Source organism: Pseudochaenichthys georgianus, chromosome 11, assembly GCF_902827115.2.
Source record: "Pseudochaenichthys georgianus chromosome 11, fPseGeo1.2, whole genome shotgun sequence".
Classification (NCBI taxonomy): domain Eukaryota; kingdom Metazoa; phylum Chordata; class Actinopteri; order Perciformes; family Channichthyidae; genus Pseudochaenichthys; species Pseudochaenichthys georgianus.
In genome coordinates, this window is record NC_047513.1 from 17,520,552 (window position 1) to 17,547,740 (window position 27,189).

At 42.0% G+C, this 27,189-nt stretch overlaps 1 protein-coding gene across 1 annotated transcript in view; it reads left to right on the top strand.

Annotated features, from left to right (window-relative positions):
- The window catches only part of LOC117455499 (CUB and sushi domain-containing protein 3-like), a 405,573-nt gene that overhangs the window by 132,408 nt on the left and 245,976 nt on the right, over positions 1 to 27,189 (top strand). Inside the window, exon 3 of the mRNA XM_034095008.2 lies at positions 2,731 to 2,843. Within this exon, the coding sequence (XP_033950899.1) occupies positions 2,731 to 2,843 (113 nt within the window). The remainder of the gene's footprint in view (positions 1 to 2,730; positions 2,844 to 27,189) is intronic.

Consider the following 27,189-nt stretch of genomic DNA (forward strand, 5'->3'; position numbering starts at 1 on the left):
TACACATGACAACACACTTTGTCCGTGTTTGGCTCTCTCGCCGCACAGTGAAGCGTTCCCGCATTGACGTCACTTCCGGCTTCCCCCAAAACTTCAAAATGAGTCGAAGGAATTTCCCCGCGATGTTCGAAATTATTGATATTTATCGGAACGGTATCGCACCTTCTTTTTTAAACTGACGGTTCGAGATTACTAGTAGCCCAATAGTTCATTGCACAACAGTTGTTGGGAGGCTTTCACAGGCTCTTCAAGTGTGCACCAGTTTGTTGCCTCAATCTGTCCATATTTCTCCATTTTTTTTTTTTTTGTTGATCTCTTTCGGCCCTGTCTCTCTTTCTTTCATGGCTGTAATAATAATGAAACATCTATTTTCCTTCAATAAAGAGACCATCAGATACAAGGGATGGAGAGAACAAGAGAAACAGGGTCTGACAATCGCATTAGCCAGACTGCATGGTTGCTTTTTGGACAAAATAAAGAGTGTGTATGTGTGTGTGTGTGTGTGTGTGTGTGTGTGTGTGTGTGTGTGTGTGTGTGTGTGTGTGTGTGATCCCGTCTGACGCCCCTTTTGTTTGTGTATGAGTACGCAAGAGTAGAGAAAGCACTCAGCTGATATTAGCTCCTTCTTCATTCACTCGCTAATGTGATTTCACTCTATACACCACACACACTCCCACAGGAATAGACACCCTTGGTTCCATCTCTCTTTCACTTTCTCTAAAATAATTGTGGTTTTACCTCATACATCTCAAAACACATAAATCCCCAGATAAATTGTTACACAGGAACTAGAGTGTACAGGCTGTTTGTGTGAGTGTGTGTGTTTGTTTGCATGTTAAAAGTTTGTCTCTGGAGGAGTAAAGCATTACAAATACGATTTTGGAAAGGAAGCGGAAGGGTTCAACGTTTATTTACATAACACGATATTTGTGTTTTTCATGCTGGCTGCGTTTTTATCAGCAAGCTCCGTACAAACAATAATGCACACAATGTTTCAAAAAGGATATCATATTTTCTTTATTTGTATTGGTTATACAGTAGAGTGCCACAGTGACGCGTCCTAAAACCCGGAAGTCTAATCTATCGATCAGATTTATGATTCGAAAGGTAGGGTAGACATGTGGAGATTATCCTACTGAACAAAACGTGATCCGTCTCTTAAATGTGCGTCAACCACAGACCTTATTTCCAGCTATTTTCCAAAATCACCGTTGGTGTGAATGAGGTATCAGTGAAAGAGTACACAGAACAATGTAATATGTCTTGCCACAACCATATTTAGCTTGTAGGGGAAAACTATGCTCCACATATTGATAGTTACATGTTGCATTTTTTTCTGATTACTTGATTTTCTGGTCAGTAAGCACAGTAAGTTGGGAGGAATACTTTTTTTTTAATATATATATATAGGATACACAGCTTAGAGGAGTGAGGGCCAACCTGTAACTTATGAATATCTATTGCATTGGTTACAGAACATAAACAAGGGGATACATGTATTACTAATCAAACCCATGTTTAAAAGTATACATTGAACTCTGACTACAATGGAAAGAAGAGATACATTAACGATTGACAAATGCCAGAGAGAGATGCTCTGTGTAAAAATTAAAGGTAATTTAGAATAAAGGGAACAAAAAAAGACCAAAGAGAAGAAATTAGGGAACAAAAGTAAAAGGAAAGGATTCGAGAAAGAAGAAAGGGTGATGAAGGGTGGTTAAAAAAATATGTGAGCTTTATGAATGCCAGGAAAAGGCAGAGAGAGGAAGATTGGGTAAATGCCACAGAGAAGAGCAGAGAGAACAGAAAGTGTGCAAGGACGTTGAAGTAAAGAGTGAACAGTTAGAAGGCTTACGTAAGAGGAGGAGAAGCGGGTGGCAGATGAAAGAGGAAGGGAGGAAATGGAAGGAAGGATGGAGGTGAAATAAAGGGAAGAATGGTAGCTTAAGGACAAACATAAACGTGTTGCAGTGGCAGACACTTTAAGGTTTGGCTGTTGTTCATACCTGTAAAAAGCTGGCCTTCCATTCCTCCTTCTCTCCTCTTCCTCATTTCATCGAAGGAATGTAAAAACTGAATGAACACCTGGGCAGTTATGTGTAAGCACATTTTTGGAGGACACACTCAATCATGTGGAGTTTAGATTAAAGGCGGCCTTGCCTCCTTACTTGACTCTCTGTTTTTGTTTACCTTTTGTACAAAAACCCATTTCAATATGACAGATAAGTTAACCAAGGCTCACTAGTTTCTCACCCCTATCCAGTGTATTTGGTTTTAATGCAGCCCTGTTTTATGTTTTCAAAAGCTGTTTTGTGTTCTGCCTCGGGGCTGTTTGCAGTGGTCCTACTAAAAGCACACATATTAGATAGAAGGGTAATCAAACTGGCAAAGTATCCGTACGTATGTCTCATCTGATGAAACACAGTCGACTCGGGACATACAATTCAGGAGTTTTTCTTAACTTCACTAAACGCATTATAATCTGATTTTACGAGTACATTCAGTACTTTTCTAGGCACAGGAAGCACTTACATTCATGTTTAGCTGATGAATCAGTCCGTTGTTTTTGTTTTAACACATCAATATGCTAATATTTTTGTTGCTATAGGTTAACAAGCTGTCAGGCCTTTTGTATCGCCAACAATAGAGGGACTGTCATTTTTTCTGTATGGTTCACATGTCTGGTAATTGTCTGATAATGTCAACACATTGTGCTCTGTGTTTCTACAGGATAACAGGCTTCCAGGTCCCTCCCCCTGTCACCAGCACAGGAAACGTCTTCTCACTGAGGTTGACCAGTGACTTCGCTGTCTCTGCACATGGCTTCAAACTCAACTATGAAGGTCAGACACTGTCAGTGCGTGTTTGTGTGTGTGGGGGGTTGTTGTGTAATCATGTTTAGGCTGGGCTTTATTGAGGAGTATCTAAAGTTCAGAAACATTACCAATATAAATAACAACCACTAGCCCCTTGCAAAGAACGATAAAAGTCTGAACCCCGAAGTAATTGAGCAGGTGCACTGTGTGTTGTTTACCTGAAGCAACCCCTGATATTTCATATACACATTACACTTGGAGGAAGCAACACATCCCAATAGAACCTTTAAAAACACTACATGTTTTTATCTTTGGGACGATTTAACTCTAGATTTTGTGGGCAGTATTTACATATTAAAGGTCACCTATTATTATAAAAAGACATGTGTTAGGAGATTCTGAAAGTTTCAGGAACAAATATTTGCTCTCTTTTTGTCCTGATCCATTTATATAAAAACCTGTCTCAAAATGAGCTGATTAGATGTTGGCCACTTTATGATGTCATAACGATTTTTTAGCTTGTGTAACCATTAGCCAATCACCAACCAAGGTACCCCCCCCCCCCACCTTATCACCTGAATCTCCTAGAGCACCATTGTGTTCTTTTTAACCAAATATCTCTCAGAGGGGCGTTTCCTCTAAAGTAACAGACAGAGAATCAGCACTTTTGAAACAGGGCTGAAACAGAGGGGTTTATGGGATGCTGCAATGATCTGTTTGGTGTTTGGAGCCAAACACTTCAGAGACATGTTTTGTATATATCCGAGACCTATAATATATTGATGAAAAACAGTATAGTAGGGGACCTTTAATATGTTCTTTATTGTCAGGGACACAGTGTGCAAGATGTTCATTTCATTCCTTTTAGGGGCCATTCAGAATCATTTTCAAGGAAAATTGTCATCTTCTGAACTTAGTCCAGGTTTGTTGGCTCCTTTCCACTCAGCACAGCAAAGGACTCCCTAATGGGTGACAAGTTCATTCCTTTTCAACATGGCAGGCTGTCAAACCTACAGAGAGGGAGGAAATCATGGGCAGAGCACGACACAAAAGGAGAGCATACTGAAGGCTAGCAAGGACAGAAACCGTATTCGTTTGGTGGCCATATCTTTATCAGAAAACACCAATCTAACACTTTTTGCAATTTACTTTAGTGAAAACTAAAACCCTTTCTCTTTTTTACTTTAGTAAACATTTGAGACACTAGATCACTGAGGTTATTTTTGCATGACATACAAATAATAGTTTTTTGGGACGGTGTTTTAGTTTTTAAAATGTTACACAAGGGGTAGCTATAGCGACCCTTTTTGCCCTCTCTTTAGGGCTTGAGTAAACACCATGGCACCATTTCTCACAGATGAAAGAAGCGATACAATTAGTTGAAGTGAAGGTTAAAATTAGAAACTCACTATGAATCACCACCATGTCCTGTGTGCATTTAAGATTTCAGATTAGATTTAGATTAGAACAACTTTGATGTCCTCAATGAGGCAGTTAGTTCCAGAGCATAACCCTTTCTGCCTGAGGCACACATGACACTGAGCAACCCAACAAAACAAATAAGTTTACAATTATGTAGCCCTCTGCTTTTCACCGAGCAGCTCTCTGAGATATCAAGTGTCAGTTCGTATACAATCCCATATGCCAGATAAAAGGACAATACATTAATTTAGGCATTAAATAATACACATTCAAATGAAGTTTTAATATGCAGAGTCATTATGCATTGGTTTGATTTTAACATCACAATCATACACTTAGCATCGTGAAAATGTTTTGCAATGTATATATTAAAGTTGCAGAGGCTCACAGATGGTGTTTGCGATGTGGTCATATAGTATTAATTTAGTAGTACTGTGTACTGATAAGATATTCATACTGAATCTGGGTTATGGTTTACTACAGTAACCATTGTAACCACCAACAAGATATCACTAGAAGTCAGTTTTACTATATATATATATATATACTATAAAAGCGAGTGTGTAAAGAACATTTCAATTAAAGGGGCACATACTTAAAGCAGCATTCATATGATGAGTAAGCCATATGTGCTCATGTTTACTGGAGCGGCTGTTCCCTCCTAAGAGAAGTATACTGTGCCAACACAAACACTTCCTGTAGAAAAAAACATGGTGTAATGTTTGATGTGAACGGAATGTATGTTTGTACAATTTAGTTCACTATCTTTCAGCTGACAGCTTGTTTACATTTACATGCACACTTTGTCATGGACACACACACACACACACACACACACACACACACACACACACACACACACACACACACACACACACACACACACACACACACACACACACACACACACACACACACACACACACACACACACACACACACACACACACACACACACACACACACACACACACACACACACACACACACACACACACACACACGGTGATGGTCCCTGCTGCTTGCTGTCGACAATGATACACTGCTAAACTGTCTCTGTGTCTCCCTGCATCCCTCTCAGGGCCTGTGTGCCTGTCTGAATGTAGGCTGGATGGTTGGTGGGTGTGTAATTTGTTGATATGTGTGTTTGCTGTGCAGCATAAAGACAATATCACTAATTGCATAGTGCATTGGTTTAAGTATGTACACATGCTGCGTGTGTGTTCATGTGTGTGTTTGTGCTACTTGTATGTCCAAGCAGTTGTCCCAGATTTATTCACTGGCACTAGTTTCCACTTGCTACTTGGCCCATGTTCATTATGATTGTGAGTCCCTAACTGTGTGTGTGTGTGTGTGTGTGTGTGTGTGTGAGAGTTTGCTCCAGGGACTTATCTGAAGAGCCCTGTTGCTGATACATTCAGCTGTTTGACTTACCCTGCAAGAAAGAGACAGGTCTCTCTTGGCACTTGAAAACATGCATCATTATGCACATGATCTTTCTTTCCATATTAAGCATCCATCCCATACTGCCCAAAACACACAGCATGGGTGTGACATTTGGGGGAAATCATGCTTATACCATATAATTCTTCTGCCTGGGGGACGGTGGTGGGGAAGTCCATAGGGACTTGGCTTGGCAACTGGAAGGTCACCAGTTCAAGTCCCGGCAAGACCAAGTGCTACCGAGGTGTCCCTGAGCAAGGCACCATTCCCTACACTGCTCCCCGGGCGCCGTTCAAAATGGCAGCCCACTGCTCCTAACACTAGGATGGGTCAAATGCAGAGAAACAATTTCCCCATGGGGATTAATAAAAGTCCAGGCAAGCTTAGGCAAGGCAAGGCAAGTTTATTTATATAGCACTTTTCAACGCAAGGCAATTCAAAGTGCTTTACAAAAAATGAAAGACATTAAGCATTAAAAAAGAAAAGCTAATAAAATAAACATTAAAAGGAAAAATACATGGATAAAAGTTACAGTGCAGTCTAAAATATGAATAGTTCAATTAAACTTTAAAAGAAAAAGTACATGGATAAAAGTTACAGTGCAGTTTAAGATATGAATAGTTCAATTAAAAGCAGCGACAAAAAGAAAAGTCTTCAGCCTGGATTTAAAAGTAGTCAGAGTTGCAGCGGACCTGCAGGTTTCTGGGAGTTTGTTCCACATATTTGGAGCATAATAACTGAACGCTGCTTTACCATGTTTAGTTCTGACTCTGGGGACAGAAAGCTGACCAGTCCCTGAAGACCTGAGAGATCTGGATGGTTCATAATTTAGCAGGAGGTCAGAAATGTATTTTGGGCCTAAACCATTCAGTGCTTTATAAACCAGCAGCAATATTTTGAAATCTATTCTTTGACACACAGGAAGCCAGTGTAAAGACTTCAGAACTGGAGTGATGTGATCCACTTTCTTAGTGTTAGTGAGGACTCGAGCAGCGGCGTTCTGAATCAGCTGCAGCTTTCTAATATATTTTTTAGTGAGACCTGTGAAGACACCATTGCAGTAGTCGAGTCTACTGAAGATAAAGGCATGGACAAGTTTTTCCAAATCCTGCTGTGACATTAGTCTTTTAATCCTAGATATATTCTTTAGGTGATAGTAGGCTGATTTAGTAACTGTTTTAATGTGACTGTTGAAACTCAGGTCAGAGTCCATGACTACACCTAGATTTCGGGCTTTATCTGTTGGTTTGAACATTGCAGACTGAAGCTCAGCGCTAACTTTTAAACGTTCTGCCTTGGCTCCAAAAACCATTAACTCAGTTTTATCTTTGTTTAATTGGAGAAAGTTCTGACACAAGCTTAGTCAACAATACATTTTTAGAAAAAGAACTGTGCAGAATGTAACTGCCTATCATCAGGCACTGGTGGAAGTGTTGTTTGTTGTAAACATCTTTACTACTTTTATTATTTATTCAACCACTAGATATGATAACTATAGGTTACTTACGTAACCCCAGTCCTCAGAGTAACATGAAGTGAGATGTCTCACTATGGGATGCGCCTCATCGCGGAGCAAACAGAAGCATCAATCTCATTACGCCAATCCTGATTGGCTGGTGATCTTGACGTCAGCGTCAGGGGAAATCACCCCTTATAAGTAGCTTCCGCCACAACGCATGCGTCATTCAAAATAAGCACCTCTTCTCGCTTCACCATAGCAAGGAGGGCCGTCTGGTGAGACATCTCACTTCATGTTACTCTGAGACCTGGGGTTACGTAAGTAACCTATAGTTCTCATTCATAACACTCCGTTCGATGTCTCACTATGGGATATTGTAGCTCCCGTATTGCCAGACGAGCTTATCTCGAAGATCACCGATCAACCAGAATTTAACAGGTGGAGTCCCGACTCAACAAGGTGCCCAGCACTGCTCGGGCCACGCTTGGATCGGAGACGTCTAGCCTGTAAAAGCGGACAAAAGTGAGCGGCGAGGACCAGCTCGCCGCTGCACAGACCACTGCGCCACCCGTCCCATGTAGCCAGGCCCCGAGTCGAGTGAGCCCGCAGACCCGAAGGTGCTTGCAAATTCTGACTCGTATAGGCCAAAGCAATTGCCTCCACAATCCAGTGGGAGAGCCGTTTCTTAGTAACAGGCTTGCCCTTGTGAGGGTTAGCCCAGGACACGAAGAGTTGGTCATTAAGCCGAAGCTCTTTTGATCTGTCCATATATGTGTGTAAAGCCCGGACTGGACACAACAGATCCTGCTGCTGCTCCCCGGAGGAAACCAGCGGCGGAGGAAATGCCTCAATGTCAATTGGGGTACACGAACCAACCACCTTTGGTGTAAAGGCAGGGTTGGGCTTCAACAACACTCTCGTTTGCCCTTGGGCGAACTGAGTGCATGAGGGATGTACAGACAGTGCATGAATATCGCTGACCCGCTTGGCGGATGCCAGGGCCAGTAACAGCACTGTCTTGAGTGACAGATGTTTCATGTCAGCTCCTTCCAGGGGTTCAAATGGGGTCATTCTGAGCCCATTTAAAACCACTGCCAGGTCCCATAAGGGCACCAGCGACCTGGAGACAGGGAGGAGCCTGCGAGCTCCCTTCATAAAACGGCAAACCAAAGGATGTTGGCTAGCCGTCTTACCCTCAAAGCCCACATGGCATGCAGCAATAGCAGCCAGTTACACCTTGATCGTGGAGAAAGCTCTGTGTTTTTCGATCAAGTCCTGTAGAAATGATAAAATCACCCCGACAGGACATTGAAAAGAGATGTGTCCTTCTTGAAGGCACCACTCCTAAAACACCCTCCACTTACAGTTGTAAAGAGACCTGGTGGAGGAAGCTCTCGCACTCTGAATAGTGTTTATCACCTTCTGAGGGAGTCCCACTGTATTCAGATTGTACCACTCACGGGTCAGGCCCATAGTGCCCCGTGCTCTGGGCGTGGGTGAAGGATCGCCCCCCCCGCCTGAGACAATCTGTCCCTGCGTGGTGGGGGCTGCCATGGCTGCCCGCACAACAGCTGATATATCTCCGCCAGCCCGTACGTTGCGGGCTAGGGCGGAAACATCAGAGTAATTGTGTGGCGTTGCTCCTTCACTCTGGCCAGAGTTGGGGGTAACAGAGCCAGGGGTGGGAACGCGTACAGAGGACCCGGAGGTCAATCGTGTACGAGTGCGTCCCCGCCTAACAGCGCGTTTAAATCGTGCATTAAAGAGAACAGCTGTCATTGAGCATTTTTCTTTATGCGAACAGATTTAACGCGGCTCCGCCGTAACGCACCCACAGCGGACTCACGATCCGAGATTTTCTCGGCCAACTTGCCCTTGTCTCCAGCCTGGGCTGGGGACTCTGGGTGGGCTGCGACCTCTGCTTGACCGGTGCTTTAAACCGGGCAGAGTTCGCTTGGGTGAAGGACTGCTGCTGCGAGGGCAGCGGCTGGACCCTTCGAGGGAGGCAGAGGTGGAGTGCCTCGTCCTCCTTCTTCTTCGTCTCACACCTCCTTTGCATGGAGGCGAGAGCGGAGCCGAAAATTCCCTCGGGAACGATGGGCATATCCAGCACATCTTCCTTTTCTCGGTCAGGGAGGTTGGTGAGGTTGAGCCATCTCTCTCTTTCCTGCACCACCATGATCCCCATTACTTTGCCCGTGGCCTGGACGGCGCAGCGCTGGACACGGAGGCAAATGTCCATGACCGCTGCCATCTCGTCCAGAGTGGCTGCTCCCGGGCTACCAACAGGTCCTCGCAGAGCTCCGCTTGGTAGGCGGTCAGCAGCAAGGACACGTTCAGGGCCCTGGCGGACAGCGCTGCAGCTTTATAGGACTTTTCAGTCATTGTGGACTGAAAGCGGTCCGCCTTTGCTGGCAGCGTGGGGTTCCTGCGTGGGGTTCCTGCTCGGTGAGGGGCCCCTCACCAGCGGTTCCATGGGTGGTATGCGGAGCAGGCCGAGCCTCTCCATTCCATCGCAGTTCAGGGAGGAGGCACCCTGGATTGGGACCTTGTTGCTGAAGGGCCGATCTCTCCACGGGACTGACACTTCATCCAACATTTCTGGAAAAACCGGGAGGAGTTGCCTCCCTTTGCCCGCTGTTTGGGGAAGATGCTTCCCCTCGTAGCGGGACCTGGAGGTCTCCTTGGCCATTTCAGTCCACGGAACATTGAGTCTGACCGCAGCGTGTTTGCACACGGCCTGCAGGTCCATGCTCAGACCGGGCGAAGCTGGTGTGCTGTCGCCCGGGAGATCAGCCCTCGCTCCAGGCTTTGCAGCCTGGGCTGATGACATGAAGGTGTCCTCTTCTTGTTCATCTGACTCGGACAGGAGGAACGCCAGGGCGTCCTCCTCATCGTCCTCCTCATAATCCAACTCGAGGACATTCTCCGCGGGTGAGACCATGGTGAGGTCTAACCGGGAGCCCCAGCTTGGTAAAGCGCGGGAATCCGTTCCCGCGTGTCTTGTCGTCACCGGGTCCCGGCCTGCCAGGGCGTGGGATTCCGGTTCTGAGGCCATCGCTGATAATGAGCCCCAGACCGACACGGAGAGGGGTTCGCTCTCTGTGGCGGACGCCCCCGTGTCTTGACTGCCGGCCGGCGGGTCCATGGACATGGGGGGGTCCTGTTCCGACAGGCTAGCTTGTCTCGCTAGCCGTCGGCGGAGGCTCTTGACTGTGAAGCGGACACAATGTCCGCATGAGCCGGGGTTGTCGATAGCGCCTCGGGCGTGTTCCAGCCCGAGGCAGGACGAACAGACCTGGTGTGTGTCTGTGCCCGAGATCTTCAACCCGCAGCCGCAGAGTCGAGCCACCGAGTCCCTGACTCCTCTGGTGTGAGGGAGAGGGGCGTCCATCTTTGTCACCTCGTGGCGTGGAGAGGGCCCGCTCTCGACAGGTGGGACGGGAAAAAAGGTATTACCACCTTGTCCTTAATCCGGAGAAAAAAGGACGGTGTGGGTCTTTTATTCCCGGAGAATACTGACTGGTGTGGCAGTATGCTCCTCTTTTAATCCTTTTCCCCTCCGTGAGGAAGAGAAAATAAAAACTTCCTTGCTACCGTGGTGTCGGTAGAGAGGGAGCGAGCTAGCAACAGGTGTGCTGCTAGCTTGAAAAAATCGGACCTACCTTACTTTCTCGTAGAGAAGGGCGAGGTCAATTTTTAAGTACTAACGGCGTTAGTACTACCGTCTTCCTGCGAAGGAGTAGCCGGCTAGCGCCCGTCGACCGAAATGGTATTTTGGGTTCAGTCTGTGGACAGTGAAGCTTGCCCAGCTACTGTGAGATGTGCTCTGAAGCGAGAAGAGGTGTTTGAATGACGCATGCGTTGTGGCGCAAGCTACTTATAGGGGGTGATTTCCCTGACGCTGACGTCAAGATCACCAGCCAATCAGGATTGGCGTAATGAGATTGATGCTTCTGTTTGCTCCGCGATGAGGCGCATCCCATAGTGAGACATCGAACGGAGTGTTATGAATGATAACTTTAGAATCTCTGGTTGAATCATACGTTTCTCTCTCTCTCTCTCTTTCTCTCTTTCTCTCTCTCTAAAACCGTAAAAATTAAGATAACAATAGTGTTTATTATCATCAGGAGCAAATGCAAAGACACTGAATCAGATATTATTATCAAGATGGTGCCAGATACATATCCCACATGTTCAAAAGGGATCTAAGAGTTAGATTTCTCCCACGTGTGTGGTGCTAGCTTTTATTCTCCAATGTTATCGTGCATATATAATACATTAACAAAGCGAGATCTTATCAAAAGTAAATCCATTACTACCTTTTTTTAAATACAACAATATATCCAATATAAAGACAGGGCAAGTTGGAGGAAGAGAACTACAAGTAAGTGCAGCGTTACAAATGATAAAGACATTTCTACTAGACTGCTGGGTAAAGGAAGGCAAGGCAAAACTCTGGATTTACTAACAGATAGTCAGGATAGTCAGTTCAGCCCTCGGTTGGTGGTGAGCTCCTCTGGTCATGACTGAAATAATTATATCCCAACCAAACTATATTTGCCACAACACTGGATAAGGGTGATGTGCTAAGACATTTGGACGATCTCAAGTCTTTGAAGTTGAAGTTAACCAACATAATTTGGACATCTGATGACGTCCCCTCTGGACAAGTTTCTGGCACATTATTCCTGGCACGTCAGACTAACAGGTGATCCTGGAGCAAACCCTGAAGACGCTAGAGGGCTTTCATATCCCACCTGGCCTGTGAGGAGGACATGTGTATGGGGAGGAGGATGTGTGGACTGCCTCTTTGAGACTAGTACGCTTTAGAGAGGATTAATAGATTACGTCTCTGTAAGCTATAAAATAGACATACATGACAAAGGTTAATTCAGTGATCTCTCCTCCGTATGAGGGAATGTTGCCCTGGTAGGGCAAAGGTAACGTATTGTGGCTCCATTCTTTTCAGCCTGTCTTCCTGCTGTGATTCTCTTTGATGTACTCCTTGAATATGTCTTCCCCTTCCTCTGAAGACTGTCAGGTCATAACTAATTCATACACCAGAACATACCGTACAGTGTGTGCACGTGCATGTGAGTGCGAAGAGAAAGAGAGTGATGTATTATTTAGCAAGAGGTCGGGGGCATTTTGGTATTGTGCTGATGAGACGGAATCATAGATTATCACAGCACAAGACACATGTGCACGCGCACGCGGACGCATGCGCACAAACACACACACACACACACACACACACACACACACACACACACACACACACACACACACACACACACACACACACACACACACACACACACACACACACACACACACACAGTTTGTTATTTCTTAGAATGACCGGTGTTGAATAATTATTCTTTTAGCTTCCACTTAATCCTCCTCCTCTGTCTTTATCTGCACCATATTATTCTTATGCATCTCCATTCAACTTTACTCATCCTAGATTAGCAACATTTAAGTAAATCTTAAACAAAGTAGTCAGCAAAGTGTTAAAAATAAATCCAAGTATTGGAGATAATGGCTTTTAAATCACCTATTTATTTTAATTTTATTCCATTGTCGTCACATTTTTATGTTTTATTATTAAATTGACAGACATAAAAATCTTCATATTTTGCTGATTAAATCTCTCTTTTTTCTTTAGGCCAGCAGGTCGTTATATACTTACAATTGGATAACTTTAGAGCTTTATTTCGAGTGTGAATTGTATTACAGGCATATTTGACACCGGCATATACAAACATGTTTCTGATCTTAATGCAGTGTGTAGGTCACCCAGCTCAAAATACACAAGAATCAGAACGTTTGTTTGTGCAATACACAGAGACATATATTATAAAATACCATCATCCCATGTTAACCTCAAACATAGATCTACATCCCCCACATTCATACAATATATATTCTGACACATCTGTGTGTTCAGAGGCACTGGCAAACATGGAGAGCATAGACATGAATACCATGCACACACTGACACACATCTCCCACATGCAATCATTGTACCCAAGACTGGAGAACATGTTCTTCATCCTCGAACATGGGACTAACAAGTCAGCAGAGACTCCACCCCCCCCCCCCCCCCCCCGCCCTCATCCACAACCTATCTTCTCTCCTGCTGTTTTTCCTCGACTCCTGTGAACTCGTATTATCACCACTGCTTGTTTTCTGCTCTCAGTGATACAACAATAATACACTCTTTGAACCTTCATTTACACTTACAACAGAGAGCTTACATAGTGCCTCAAGAGAAGGCATACACAAAGACTAATACAAAATGGAGGAGGGAGATAAACAAGAAAATACATTCAATGAGAAATGGTTTAAGGTGCCAAACAGAATCAGCGTGTATCTTTTTTAATATAGTAGTGGGAGCCTGTTGTTCCTGCTTTTGTTTATCAAACCCAAATCAAGGTAAAAACAATATATTACAGTTTTAAAGTTAGTTTTATTTTAAGTAGTGACCTGTAATTCTTTAAATGAACTACATACATTAGGACTGAGGCCGGGCTGGAGAAAGTGGCATTGGTCCAATGAAACCAGATAAATAATCATCTTCTTTTGATCTGTCCAGTCGTAAACTTCATCTTTTTCGGCGCCTTCTTTTGATATGTCCAGTCGTAAACTTATTTTTCTGCGCCTTCTTTTGATCTGTCCAGTCGTAAACTTCATCTTTTTCTGCGTTGTTGAAATGGTATTTTTGCAAACAAACATACTCTGCTGGCGGAAGGTTAAACACTTTGGGAGCTCTCACTGGCCAGATGTCACTTCAGTCGATGGACCCTTTTCCATCTGGGCATTTATCCATCAGTTCCAGATAATATCATTGAGAGTGTTACTCACAGAGGTTTACAGCCAATGACCTTCTCGTCACACACTCATTCCCTGAACCAGCTCTGCTACAAGCCAGATATAAATGATTCAGATTTTCCTAGGAGGGAGCTAGTAGACCGCTCACTTTACTCAGAGGTCAGAGCTCACTTTTTCAATAGAATGATGTTTGTCCATAACTTTGTGGCCTCTACGGATACCGGAGCTATACAACCTTACATAACCCCTTTGGGTACTGACTCTGATATTTTCAAGTTTTTGGTACAACAAGACCGGTACTGTGGTTTGTGGTTTGTAGATTGTAGATTGTAGATTGTCCTGCTCGAGTGTTCTTTTACAAAACTAGCCTTTTGAAAAATAAAAATAAAACAGATAGTGTTGGGAAAATACTGAATGTACTCTTCTAATATCAGAGTAGCACATGATAACAAAGGCCCTACGTAGCTGTTTAAGTAACCGGATGTATGATTACCTAGAAGAGTGTCAGGACACACTGTTTTAGGCATACATGTATGATAGCTATGTGACAACGATTAACATGATGATTCAGCCTCTATGGAGATAGGCATTAGGGATGGGAATTTGAAAGCAAATGTATATTCGAATATTCAACCCCCCAAAAAACGGTTAACCGATTAACCGAAATGTACATATCCTATAAAAAAAAAAATTGGGAAACATTTTTACAAAAAAAAAAGAAATTAATTTTGAAAAATAAATAAATACATGTTCAAATAAGTATAGAAACCAAGTCGAATTTGTCAAATGTATTGAACAATTGACAGCTATAGGCCTAAGCTTTCATGCTTAAGACATAACTTGGTTTATAATTTAAAGAGGGATCATACACGAACAACATAACCGGTTAGGGTAACGTAACCCTATTACAACAGAGATCAACAACCTATAACAGGGCCTATGCACAGAATGCAGCTATTCAATTCTCATTTCTTGTTTAAGAATATGAGCATGTCTACTCAGGGGAGAGGTGGGTGCGGAGGCGATTCACAATCAGGCCAGCTGTAGAGAAGACCCTCTCAGCTGGAATGTGGGCATAAGATGAGGTTTGAGTCTGCGTGAACTGCGTGTAGGGAGGGGCAGCAGCCATATCATTAGCTAGAACTGGTTAGATCTGATGGATTTGGACATAAACACGAGTGAAGTATAACCGGACGCGAGAGAGAGAGAGATCCGCACCTGCAGCTCTGCCCGCTGTGAGGGACCGATGAGCGGAGCAAAACACACCTTTAGACCTAACACATTTAGCTATGGCACTGTCGTATACATTGAATTATCCCACGCAGCCCTGTGTGTGATGACTACTTCCATTCTTGCAAGGATAATAAATACATGTATCCAGATAGTAAACCAAAATGTTTTTTAAGGCCTCGATGACATGTTTTAGTCTGTGGTTTTCATCAACAAATATGGATATTCTAATAGTTTTTTTTTGCCACATTTTCACAGTTGACCTTTGTGTCTTGCCACAAATGCCTATAGATACAGACGTTGCTATAACAACAGGCTGCACTTTATTTATAAATCAACAGCACAATGTGTTCCTTTTTAAAGTATATTTTTGATTTACATATATTTCACCACCACTTTGTAGTTGTGTACATTTCCACTGCAGTGTATCACATTAGCAGCAATTAAGGCTATAGCACACATGCATTTGACTTGACATCAATCCAGGACATTGAAATGGACAATTAAGTTGAGTAAACTGAAAAAGGGATTGAATTAAACCCATTTGCCATTACGCCCTCCAGGATCAAACCATGTGGTCAATAGCCAACCTGGTTAATACCAATTTAAACCCATTTAGATGACAACGTGTCAAAGCAGTACAGTAGGAGTCTTTAGTTTATAAATCAGGGGTTAATTGTATTTATACATAGAATACAGTAAACAAACATTTGTATTGATAACACCTTCCATTTGTATTGATAACAATGTAAGGTTGTTCCATTTCATAGAGCAATTATATTGCAGGCTCAATTACTAATTAGAAGTAAACACAAGCCAAAAACATTTAATTGTCACATTGATGATACTAATCAGACTGCAGCTGATGGGCAATTTTCCAGTCAAACTGAACAGTAGCATCTAATAGGGCTAAATTGCAGTTACAAAAAGTGTTTGCATCCATATTTAGATGTAGCCGTTAAAGGAGAACTCCACTATGTGTTTCTCTTTGTCTCTGATACCTTATCATCACTTGATTGATTGATTGATTTTGACTCTAGCCGGTTTGACTAGACCATGATCCAGTAGTCAAGTTTTCGTGTGTGTGTGTGTGTGCGTGTTTTTATGTTTGGGGTGTGTGTGTGTCTGTGCTCTATGCCAGGGGGTTCCCAAAGTGGAGGTCACGACCCCCCGAGTGGGGGTTGTGAGATGATTACAAAATTAAAAAAAAATATATAAAAAATATTTTTATCAATTTTTTATTATTATTAATAATAACGTGTGCATAGACATTTTTCAGGGGCGGACTGGCCATCTGTATAATTTCCCCGCAGCGAGGCTCCCCCCGTTAATAATCCACTAGCGCAGTGTTTCTCAAATCTTTTCATACCAAGGACCACCAATAAAAAAACACTCACAGACCACCTAACTCCACAAATATCAAAAAACAATAGGCCTGCTTACCACTACAACAGTACACAACAGCCTAATAATGACAGCTTAACCTTCTCTATATCGCCTCGTTCACACAATAAATCAACAATACAAATACAACTACGGATTATATAAGCATTTAGTGCAAATGCGATTTAAAATGCTCTCAGGTTTTACACCTCTTATGGAATGTAGACTACATTTATTACGGAGTTTATGTCCGAGCTAACAGACTCACAGATCGTTGGCTACTCAGAGAAATGCAAAACACACCGTATGTAGTACGACAAAAACCTCCACACTGGATTTTCAAAACAAAATACAGTAAAACTATGGTCCCAGGCCCAAGTTTAACTCTCTGAGGTCCAATTTGTTCACATGTTAGGCTTGCCTGGGCTTTTTTTGTAAAAATGCTATTAAAACGTGAACCTTGGTGACCATCGGGCTGGCCTGATGTGCGGAAAACTTAATGTATTCACTATCACCCCCCCCCTCCCCCCCGTTGAAAGGGGTCGCCAGTCTCTGGCACTGTTATTTTTGGGGTCGCGGGCTGAAAAGTTTGGGAACCCCTGCTCTATGCAACAGTGCATGTGATTGAGGTTCTGGCTTTGGCTTCTCTGATCTTTATCAAAGAGACCTGAGGGGACTGATAATATTCACTCCTATCTCGCATCCCTTTACCTGTCAGTCCTCCTTCCTTCCTTCCTTCCTTCCTTCCTTCCTTCCTTCCTTCCTTCCTTCCTTCCTTCCTTCCTTCCTTCCTTCCTTCCTTCCTTCTCACTTCCATTGACCATTCTGTCTTCCTCTCCTGTCCTTCAATTCAACAATTGAATCCAGCTCAGTTAATAGCATCATGGAAAACAGAAGGTGACCCTAATACTGGAGGTTGGTTGAAGGACCTGGAACTTGTTCTGAAAGGTGATACTATTTAGTGCTATTCAACATTTAATTACAATATATTCTAAATGTGCAAATAGTTTGCAAGTAGAACTACTTATTTTTGTGAAATATTATAACTACAGTATAACAAATCCCATCCCAAGTGTTTGAACACAAGCTTTTGTTTTAGGCTTTCATAGGAATGTGTGATTTTTATAGAAATGCTTGCATGTTGTATTTGCTAAAACTAAAAACTATTGTAAGTAAAATGGTAGAATAATTCTGAGCGTCGACATTTACGAATTTCACAGACTAGTAGTGGGAAAAAAATGAATATTCTAGTAACAGTATGGTAATATGTAATGTATGCATTTATACAATTTCACAACTCAATATCCATATGTGGTCCTGGATCATCGGTCCTGGATGGATATCCTCGTGGATTCATCTTCCTATTATACACACATGCATTTCCAAACATTTGGACTACCTATGTTGCAAATGTATTATCTTTTCAATTGACACACGGCATCTATTGCACGTCTGTCCGTCCTGGGAGAGGGATCCCTCCTCTGTTGCTCTCCCTGAGGTTTCTCCCATTTTTCCCTTTAAACTGTGGGTTTTCTCCTGAAGTTTTTCCTTGTACGATGTGAGGGTGTCGTATTGTCATACTGATATTCTGTACACACTGTGAAGACCACTGAGACAAATGTAACATTTGTGATATTGGGCTATATAAATAAACATTGATTGATTGATTGATATTTATCACCCACAATACACACAGTCAGTACAAAAATAACATGTGGATGTGCCTACACACACATACAGCTGTATCTTTCACATTTCATCAGTCAGGTCTGTCCCTTAAGGAACAGTAGTGGTATAACAGTCTGTGTTAAAGTGTATGTCTCTATATCATTTATGTGCATGCATCCTATGTATTCCCATGTTTTACTGTAAAGCAGGCACGTGTGAAGTATTTTATATGTCAGTGTAGAAAACAGGTAAGTCAGAAGATGGGCATGCTCTATAAAAGTAGTAATTGAAAGTGGTAAGGATAACAGAAAGACAGGCAATCAAAGGAAGGTAGGGGAAGAAAGAGAATATTGAAGGGAACAAAGAACTAAGTAGAAAAGCAAACCTGCACTGAGACCTCAGAAGAGAGTGAGGAATAGACGAGGGTACAAGAAGAGAAAAGGTACTCCCTGTAATAATGTAATGTGCTCTACACTTTCTAGTTGAACAGGAGAAATCAATGCTGTTTTAAAGCTGTGTGTCTGTGGGTGGGTGAGTGTGTGTGTGTGTGTGTGTGTGTGTGGTGTGTGTGTGTGTGTGTGTGTGTGTGTGTGTGTGTGTGTGTGTGTGTGTGTGTGTGTGTGTGTGTGTGTGTTACTTATCTACTGTGTGACTGAGATCCTCGCTGTTCGCTGTTCCAACCGCTGCAAGGTCAGCTTCAACGCAATGGCATCAATAAAAGCACACACACACACACTAGGGCTGAACGATTAATCGATTTTAAATCGTAATCGCGATTTTAAATGATGCAATTATCAAATCGCAAAGCCTGCGATAATTATTTTCCTTTTTTCTTTTTTTTACATTTTTTTTTAAAACTTTTTTTTTTCTTCTTGTGTGTCAGTCATCCCCACCAATCAGAAGTGCTGTGTTCCACATGTACCAGCCATTGTTAACCAATCAGAAGTGGCCCATGATATAAGGTGATAGACAGATTGATCCAATCACCTGCCAAGTATTTTTGAAAGTGCCTGCCCTTTTCCAAAAATGTCTTCCAATGGAGCTTTCCTAGATGGTTTGGTGAAACAAACCATCTGAGTCAGGTTAGTAATGCTCTATCACATGTTTTACATCTATTACAGGGTGAATCTTAAACTGAAGCTTGACTTTAAAGCAACCCAATGGAAGTTTCATGCAAGTTTAGTTATTTCACTCGGGCTGCGGGGGTGCTGGAGACGGGAGCATGTTGATGCGACCTTCCTAGCCGGAGATATGGCCGCATTTTACAATAAACTTCCGTTGGGTCGCTTAAAAACAGATATCGCAAATCGAATCGACATCGCAATATTTGTCAGAAAAATCGCAATTAGATTTTTTCCCAAAATCGTGCAGCCCTAACACACACACACACACACACACACACACACACACACACACACACACACACACACACACACACACACACACACACACCACACACACACACACACACACACACACACACACACACACACACACACACACACACACACACACACACACACACACACACACACACACACACACACACACACACACACACACATATACGCACAGTGACAGGATAGAGCAGATGGTATGAAACAGAGTTTTAAAGGAAAATACAGGTTTTTTAAATAATCTCTCTGTCTACCCATCGTTCAATGTTGAGTTTGCTCTACTTGGATGTAAAGGACATGGATCATGTATCAAATCGTATAAAAAAGCATCCATTATTTAAATGTGAGTAACCAAAAGTAGCTCATCTACATACCTCTAAATCAGTTATTTAGGATTTCTGACAGTGATTTATATATGGCCTGTGTGACATGCTGTATTTCTAACCCACCAGAGACTGAAGTAAGATGCAAATGATCCTCCAAACCACATGCTTGTTACCAGGACTGTGACAGTCATATATGTCACCATAAAATAATATTCGACTATTGTTCTTAATATGACGGTATTCAAAATCTCATATTGGTCATGTAAAGAGCATATATCAAACCTTGTTCAAAATGTAACATTTTTGGGTTAAACTCTGGGATATGTCAATATTTGTGGGGAATTTAGTAGCAAACAGAGGATTTGAAATATGCATATTGCATCACACAACCTCTGTTTGCTGTCTTTGCCCTGTGAGTTGTACACAACTAAACTAGATAAAAACTAGAAAAAAAACTACATTTCTGCTTGGAAAGAGAAACACACCTCATTTTAAATAAAACAAAAGACTTGCATTTTTAACAGGATTTGGGAAATAACCTGCAAATATTGCAATGCTGATTTGTTTATACGAATATGGTTGAAGGAATGATTATGTTCGCACAAGCCAACGAGTCCAAAAATATCCTATTCTGTCAGCTGGATTTAGGAACATTGTGTTTCCTTACTTGTTTCTGTTTTATACAGAAATAATTCAGACACCACAAGGTTACCTGACATTGTCAAAAGAATCAGACATTAGCTTGTTATTTGGACCATTGTTTATAATTATATGATAGTATTTTACAAAATAGCTGCCAAGCCTCTCACTGTCAGGCCTTCAACAACTATCCATACAATCTATCAATGTGATGCCTTGATAATGTTATTACAGTAAATGCCTGCCAAACATTCTTGTATCTGGCCAGGCAGAATAGAGTAGGTGTCTCGCATCACAAAAGTCCAGCAAATGAAAATGATTTAAATACCTAGATGAAAGTTTTTGGTGATTGATTTAACACTGCCAAATGTTTCAGAACCTCAAAAGGTTAGTTGTCTAACTTCAAAGATCATTAAAAAGAATGTGTCCGCTACCTAGAAAATGTAATAAGAATAAAGTGTAAAGTATGTCAGATTGGCAAGATAGGAATTTGACACTATAAGAAGTCCAGCAAATTATATATTGGCCTCATACCTGAATGGTATTAAATACTATGATTGAATTATAGCTAACGGCTACCAAACCCATTTGGGCCAAGACAGGATAGAAATTAGATCAATTGATATATTGGTTTGATATTTAAGTCTCTCAGACAACCACTGGCCACCTGGCTAAAATATAAGCTTTGCTGTTCCAGAGTTAAAATCAGTGTGTGCGTGCAAGTGTGCCTATGTGCTGCAACAGTGTGTGTTTTTATGTGTATGTGAGTGTGTGTTGATAATAATACAGCCTCCTGGCCAATGTCAGTCCATTATTCAGCTTTATATCAGCCAACCAATCAAATGGCCTCCCTTCAGGGTCACCACCTCAGCCCATCCAATCAGCTCCTCCTGCCATGGAAGGAATGTCACCTCATTAGCATAACCAGAAAATGAGGAGGGTCATGCTGACTTGGCAGTTTTTGATGCCTTAAGTCAGACAGCACTACGAGGAGGATTGAGCAAAACACGTCCATCAACACAGTCAGTCAATCAAAGACCATTTTCACCAAATGTTACTCCATCCCATACAATGTGATCGGCATAATGATCTCCAAACTCCTGTAGCTGCTTCTCATCAGCAGATTTAATTATTTTAGGGCATTCCATATTCAATATTTAATCGTCTAATTAATTGTTAAAATGACTATCAGCGCTGTATTATTTTGACCATAGATGCTCTCCCTTCTAACAGCAGATTTTTTTGTTACAGTATATTTCATTATTCCTCTGCCTGTAATATCTTAACTACTCTCTCCTGTGAAGGTGAACTGCAGTGTAGCAGCAGAGAGTGCAGTAACACAGCAGTACTAGCTTTGTTAGATTGCATAAGTCATTGGATTTATTTATGAATCAGTCGGGAATCTGAGGCTTCGAAAGTTTTGTTCACGCTAAATCTGTTCGCATAAGGTAAAACAGTTAGACTATTGCTGTTGGAACTATGAACTGCAACTTTTTTCCAATTAAATGGATAAATATCACAACATAATTGAGTCTTTTTAAAGTTGAAATGCTTTGAGGGCAATCCAACTCACTGCATAATGTCAATGTAATAATGTTAAAACACTGTACAAAAACACAACTCAATATTTAGAGGAAAACATCCTCACACCAGATTTTGTTATGATGTAGCGAGCTAGGAAGCAAAAGCAAGAACATCTCATTAAAGCAACAGTTTTACTACAGCAGATATGAAACTATTTTACCTTGTGATGTATGTGTCTGTCACAACAGATAGTTCCAATTATTGAAGTTTCGTCCTGTGTTGAAAAAAACAACTTTGTTACAAATTGATTCTCTAGTGGCTGTGCACCCCCAAACACACACAATTACAAAAACAACAGTGACATGATGTGCCATGAGTGGGATATTAGTCTTGTGCAGAGTAAATACTTGTCGGGTTGTGGTTGTACTGCACTAATGGTACAAAGACTGGTGACAAAGAAGGCAAGGCAAGGCAAGTTTATTTATATAGCACTTTTCAACGCAAGGCAATTCAAAGTGCTTTACAAAAAATGAAAGACATTAAGCACTAAAAAAGAAAAGCTAATAAAATAAACATTAAAAGGAAAAATACATGGATAAAAGTAGAAGAGATTAGAAGGGACAGGAGGCAACAAGTTGGTACAGGACAGAGTCTGCTTGTATCTTGAAATGTACTTCAGTGTAAAGGCTGGCGCCATACTGTGAATTTTGATATCACTTCAAGAGGAATGATTTTAAAAGCAAATGTTAATCTTATTATCAGTTTTTGGATCAGCGTCCATGTCATATATTTAAAAAAATCAACAAAAACAGCTTTTGAAGTGTGTCTAATAAGGTCAAGGAATAGAGAACCTCAAGTAAACTCCTTCCGGTTCCATCGTCAAAAACGCAATGCAGTTTCTCCATAGGATTTTGGAAAATAGCTCGAAATTGACACACATTTAAGAGACGAATCACGTTTTGTTCAGCCGGATAATCTCTACATGTCTACCCTGATTTTATAATTTTGGAATCATAAATCTAGTCGCAAGAAGCAAAATGCTAACGTTATGCTATAAAGGAACTACAGCAGGGTCGCTGCTTCAACGTCACGCCAACTTAAGATCCATATTCAAACATACAGATTGTAAATGGTACAATTTGAAGTGTTTGTTTGAACACTTTGCAGGAGGCAGGTACTTGATTTCAAGCAGACCAGGGCAAACAAACTTAGCGGGAGTGTTTTACGTGTTCGGTGTAATGACGTAAAACGGCCTGGACAACTTCTGTAGTCCTATTCAGCCACTTGTTAACAACCATCGTTTTTCAGACACGTAAACTCTTCAAAAATCACCAGCGAGGTCACTGCTGATGTATTTAATGTCGTAGAACAAAACGTGATCCGTCTCTTTAATTTGTGTCAAACACATACCTTATTTGGAGCTATTTTCCAAAATCCTATGGAGAAATTGCATTGCTTTTTGTCGAAGGAACCGCCCGTGGTAAAAATGCTAACTTACTTCCGTGTTTTAGGACACTGCGGTTCTCTATATGGGTCTTGAATCCTTATCCTCATTTCACTTCAACAGGTTGTGCAAGGTGAAATCTGTTAATTTGTGTTGATGTTCCTCAGCATTCGTAATTGGTAGCGACGTTAATGAAAATCAAGTAATGTGTGTTTCGTTCGGTGACTGTTAATGTGGTATGGTATTTATTTCAGTTCCTTTTTATTCTTTATTTTGTCAATGGGAAAGGAGGGTGACACTATTCCTCTACAACTTCATTTACATTCTGTTTTCAGACACTTTATAATCATTGCCTTTATATGTGGATGATTACTCAGCTGTGTCTGTTTTGGTTGATTCGTTTCGCAGTTAAGGTTTGTGTGTGTGTGCTTTTTTTGTAGGTGCACAGGCATCTGTCAGTCAGCTTTCCAGGGGGTCTCTTGATGTTAAATTTAATAAGTCACGCTACAGTAACCACAGCTATTAGATATCACACGCATTCTGGAAAACGCACACACACAAAGCTAGCTGGTTCACCTCAGCCGCACACACACACACACACACACACACACACACACACACACACACACACACACACACACACACACACACACACACACACACACACACACACACACACACACACACACACACACACACACACACACGCACACACACACCCACGTTATCATCACAGTGATGGCTCCCACAAACTCACACATTACAGACAAACTAGGTGCATTTCTATTATATATGAACAGTATACTCCAGAGAGTATGGCCTAGGTTGTCAGTCCCTGTACACCCGAACAAACATTGACAATGACTGACTGTACACACGATAATCTGTACATGGGTTACCAGTTAATGTTTTATGCACCACTTAACATTATTAACCTTGCATAGCCCTCCACGCTGTCAGTTTTCTTAAGGACAAGCGAAAGGTCTGTCAGAGGGGATTAGAGGTATAGGAAAGTGACAACAGTAAAAGCCCTACTTGTGACCCTTGGAGACATTACACCCATAATGCCAACTGTCAGGTGGAATGATCAACATCACTAACAGAAGTAGAGCTACACACTTTTACTCTTGAGTTAATGCTTAGGGGTTATACAGATGGGAAATAAAGACAGCAAATCTACAAAGGAAGTTCCTTGGTGAAACATCTTGAGTGCAAAGTTAGAGGGAAGCTGATTTCCATCTGTAAATGTGTTTGTCTTTCCAATGCCACTGTGGTGTTGTCAAATAAACAAAGATAAAGTGAAGTTGTGAAGAAGGAGTTGAGTGGATTTTCAGGTTTCAGTTTATTTGAAGAGCCCAGTTTAACACAAAAGCAATTTGGCATGATGGTGAGGCGTCAGTGTTTGGCTGGATTTTAAATGGCAAATTGAGCAAACCATGTCCCAGCTCTGACTTTATCCCATCAAGAAAATCACCAGTTCTGCAAGACTCTTTCCGTGCTACCATCTTCTCTTCATCTTCTCAAATGTTCTCTTCTCTTCTTCCATGGCTAATGATTAAAAGCCTTTGACAAAAGCTAGAGAATAGATTGAAATACAAAAGAGAAGTTTTGCAAATAAAGTATGTGTTGGGGGGGGGGGGAAGAGAGTGCTCTGGTATTGATCAGCACAAAAAGGCCTGAGAGGACCCACTCATTTACTCAGTTCTGCTCAATGACAACTATGGTCTCTCTCTCACTCACTCACTCACTCACTCACTCACTCACTCACTCACTCACTCACTCACTCACTCACTCACTCACTCACTCACTCACTCACTCACTCACTCACTCACTCCACACACACACACACACACACACACACACACACACACACACACACACACACACACACACACACACACACACACACACACACACACACACACACACACACACACACACACACACACACACACACACACACACACACACACACACACACTCTCTCTCTCTTTCTCTAGCTTCCCTCTCTTTCTCTAGCTTCCCTTAAAGGTGGGGTAGGTAATTTTGGAGAAACCAGCTCGAGTGCGCTAGAATTTGAAAATACACAACCGGAAAAAAACTGCCACATCCTTACAGAGCCCCTCCTCCAACACACACGAACGCGCACATGACCAATGAGGGCACGAGATAAGTTTGTGCACAGATGAAGGCTGACAGGCAGGTAGGCCATCCAGTTACTTTAGCCGGGCGGACTAAAATGATTGGTCGTGCTTTTTACAGCGCCACGGCTTCCACAGATGACGTTTTTTTATGGATTTTTTGTCAAAGCACTTAAGATATTCATTGCTATCGGGATGTTAAGAGCATTCCATGGAATATAACAAAAAGTGTATCTCGAGCCGGTTTCTCAAACTTACCTACCCCACCTTTAATGGATATCGATTAAGTTTTAGGAACATACAGTTAGTCGTGCCAAGTTGTTTCTCGCTAACCTCTTCTGCTTCTAAACTCTCTCTGTCTCTCTCAAACCCTTTGAGGTGAACCCATCTTTCAAAATGACCATATTGTGGGTGTAAGTATAAACGTGTGTGTGTGTGTGTGTGTGTGTGTGTGTGTGTGTGTGTGTGTGTGTGTGTGTGTGTGTGTGTGTGTGTGTGTGTGTGTGTGTGTGTGTGTGCGTGCGTCTGTGTGTGCATGTGTCATAGTGCAGTTGAGCTTTAGTAGAGTGACAGTGATGTCAGACACATAACGATTTCCCATTGGCTGTCTGCCCCTGAGGCCTAACGACCCATTATTGATCGGACCAATTAGCATTCACACTTTTAATTAATACTGATGCCTGAAGTGCACACAAAAGCATGTGCGTGCACACACACACACACACACACACACACACACACACACACACACACACACACACACACACACACACACACACACACACACACACACACACACACACACACACACACACACACACACACACACACACACACACATATAGTTTTAATTAATACAGAGGAGAGGGGTGGCTGTGAAAAGAGATAAGAGAAGAGGCACAAGGGAGAGATGTGTGCGGGAGACAGAGAAGAGAAGGGCCAGTTATAGAGAGCGAAAAGAAAATCAGGACCTGACATAAAATAGTGCATCCCCTGATATTAGACTTATGTTACATCAGAGTTGAATGGTATACAGACCTTTCTGAAGATACACAATGTACGGTTGACTTAAATGAAAATCTCTAGAGATGTAATCTGCTGTGTGATACTGTGGATATGATCATCAGTCTGTATAACATACACTGTTCAATATACACACATAAGTACATACATACACTGCTTAAACATAGACGATACAACCAGCTGTGTTTCCCAGTAATGTTATTGCACAAAGTCATAAAACATTTCTTTAGTATGGCCATCTACAGTAGGTCAGTGTAATAAAAAGATGTCTGTTTTGCATTATACGTGAACAGGTGGCCTTGTACCATTTTCTCTGATCAAGTTCAATGGTGCTGATTTGTTTTAATGTCCAGAAAGACAGTCAGCCCTTTCAGCTCCGATCAGACGACAGCAGATTGTGTACTGCTGTAGATTATACTAAAAGAAGGAACAGGCAA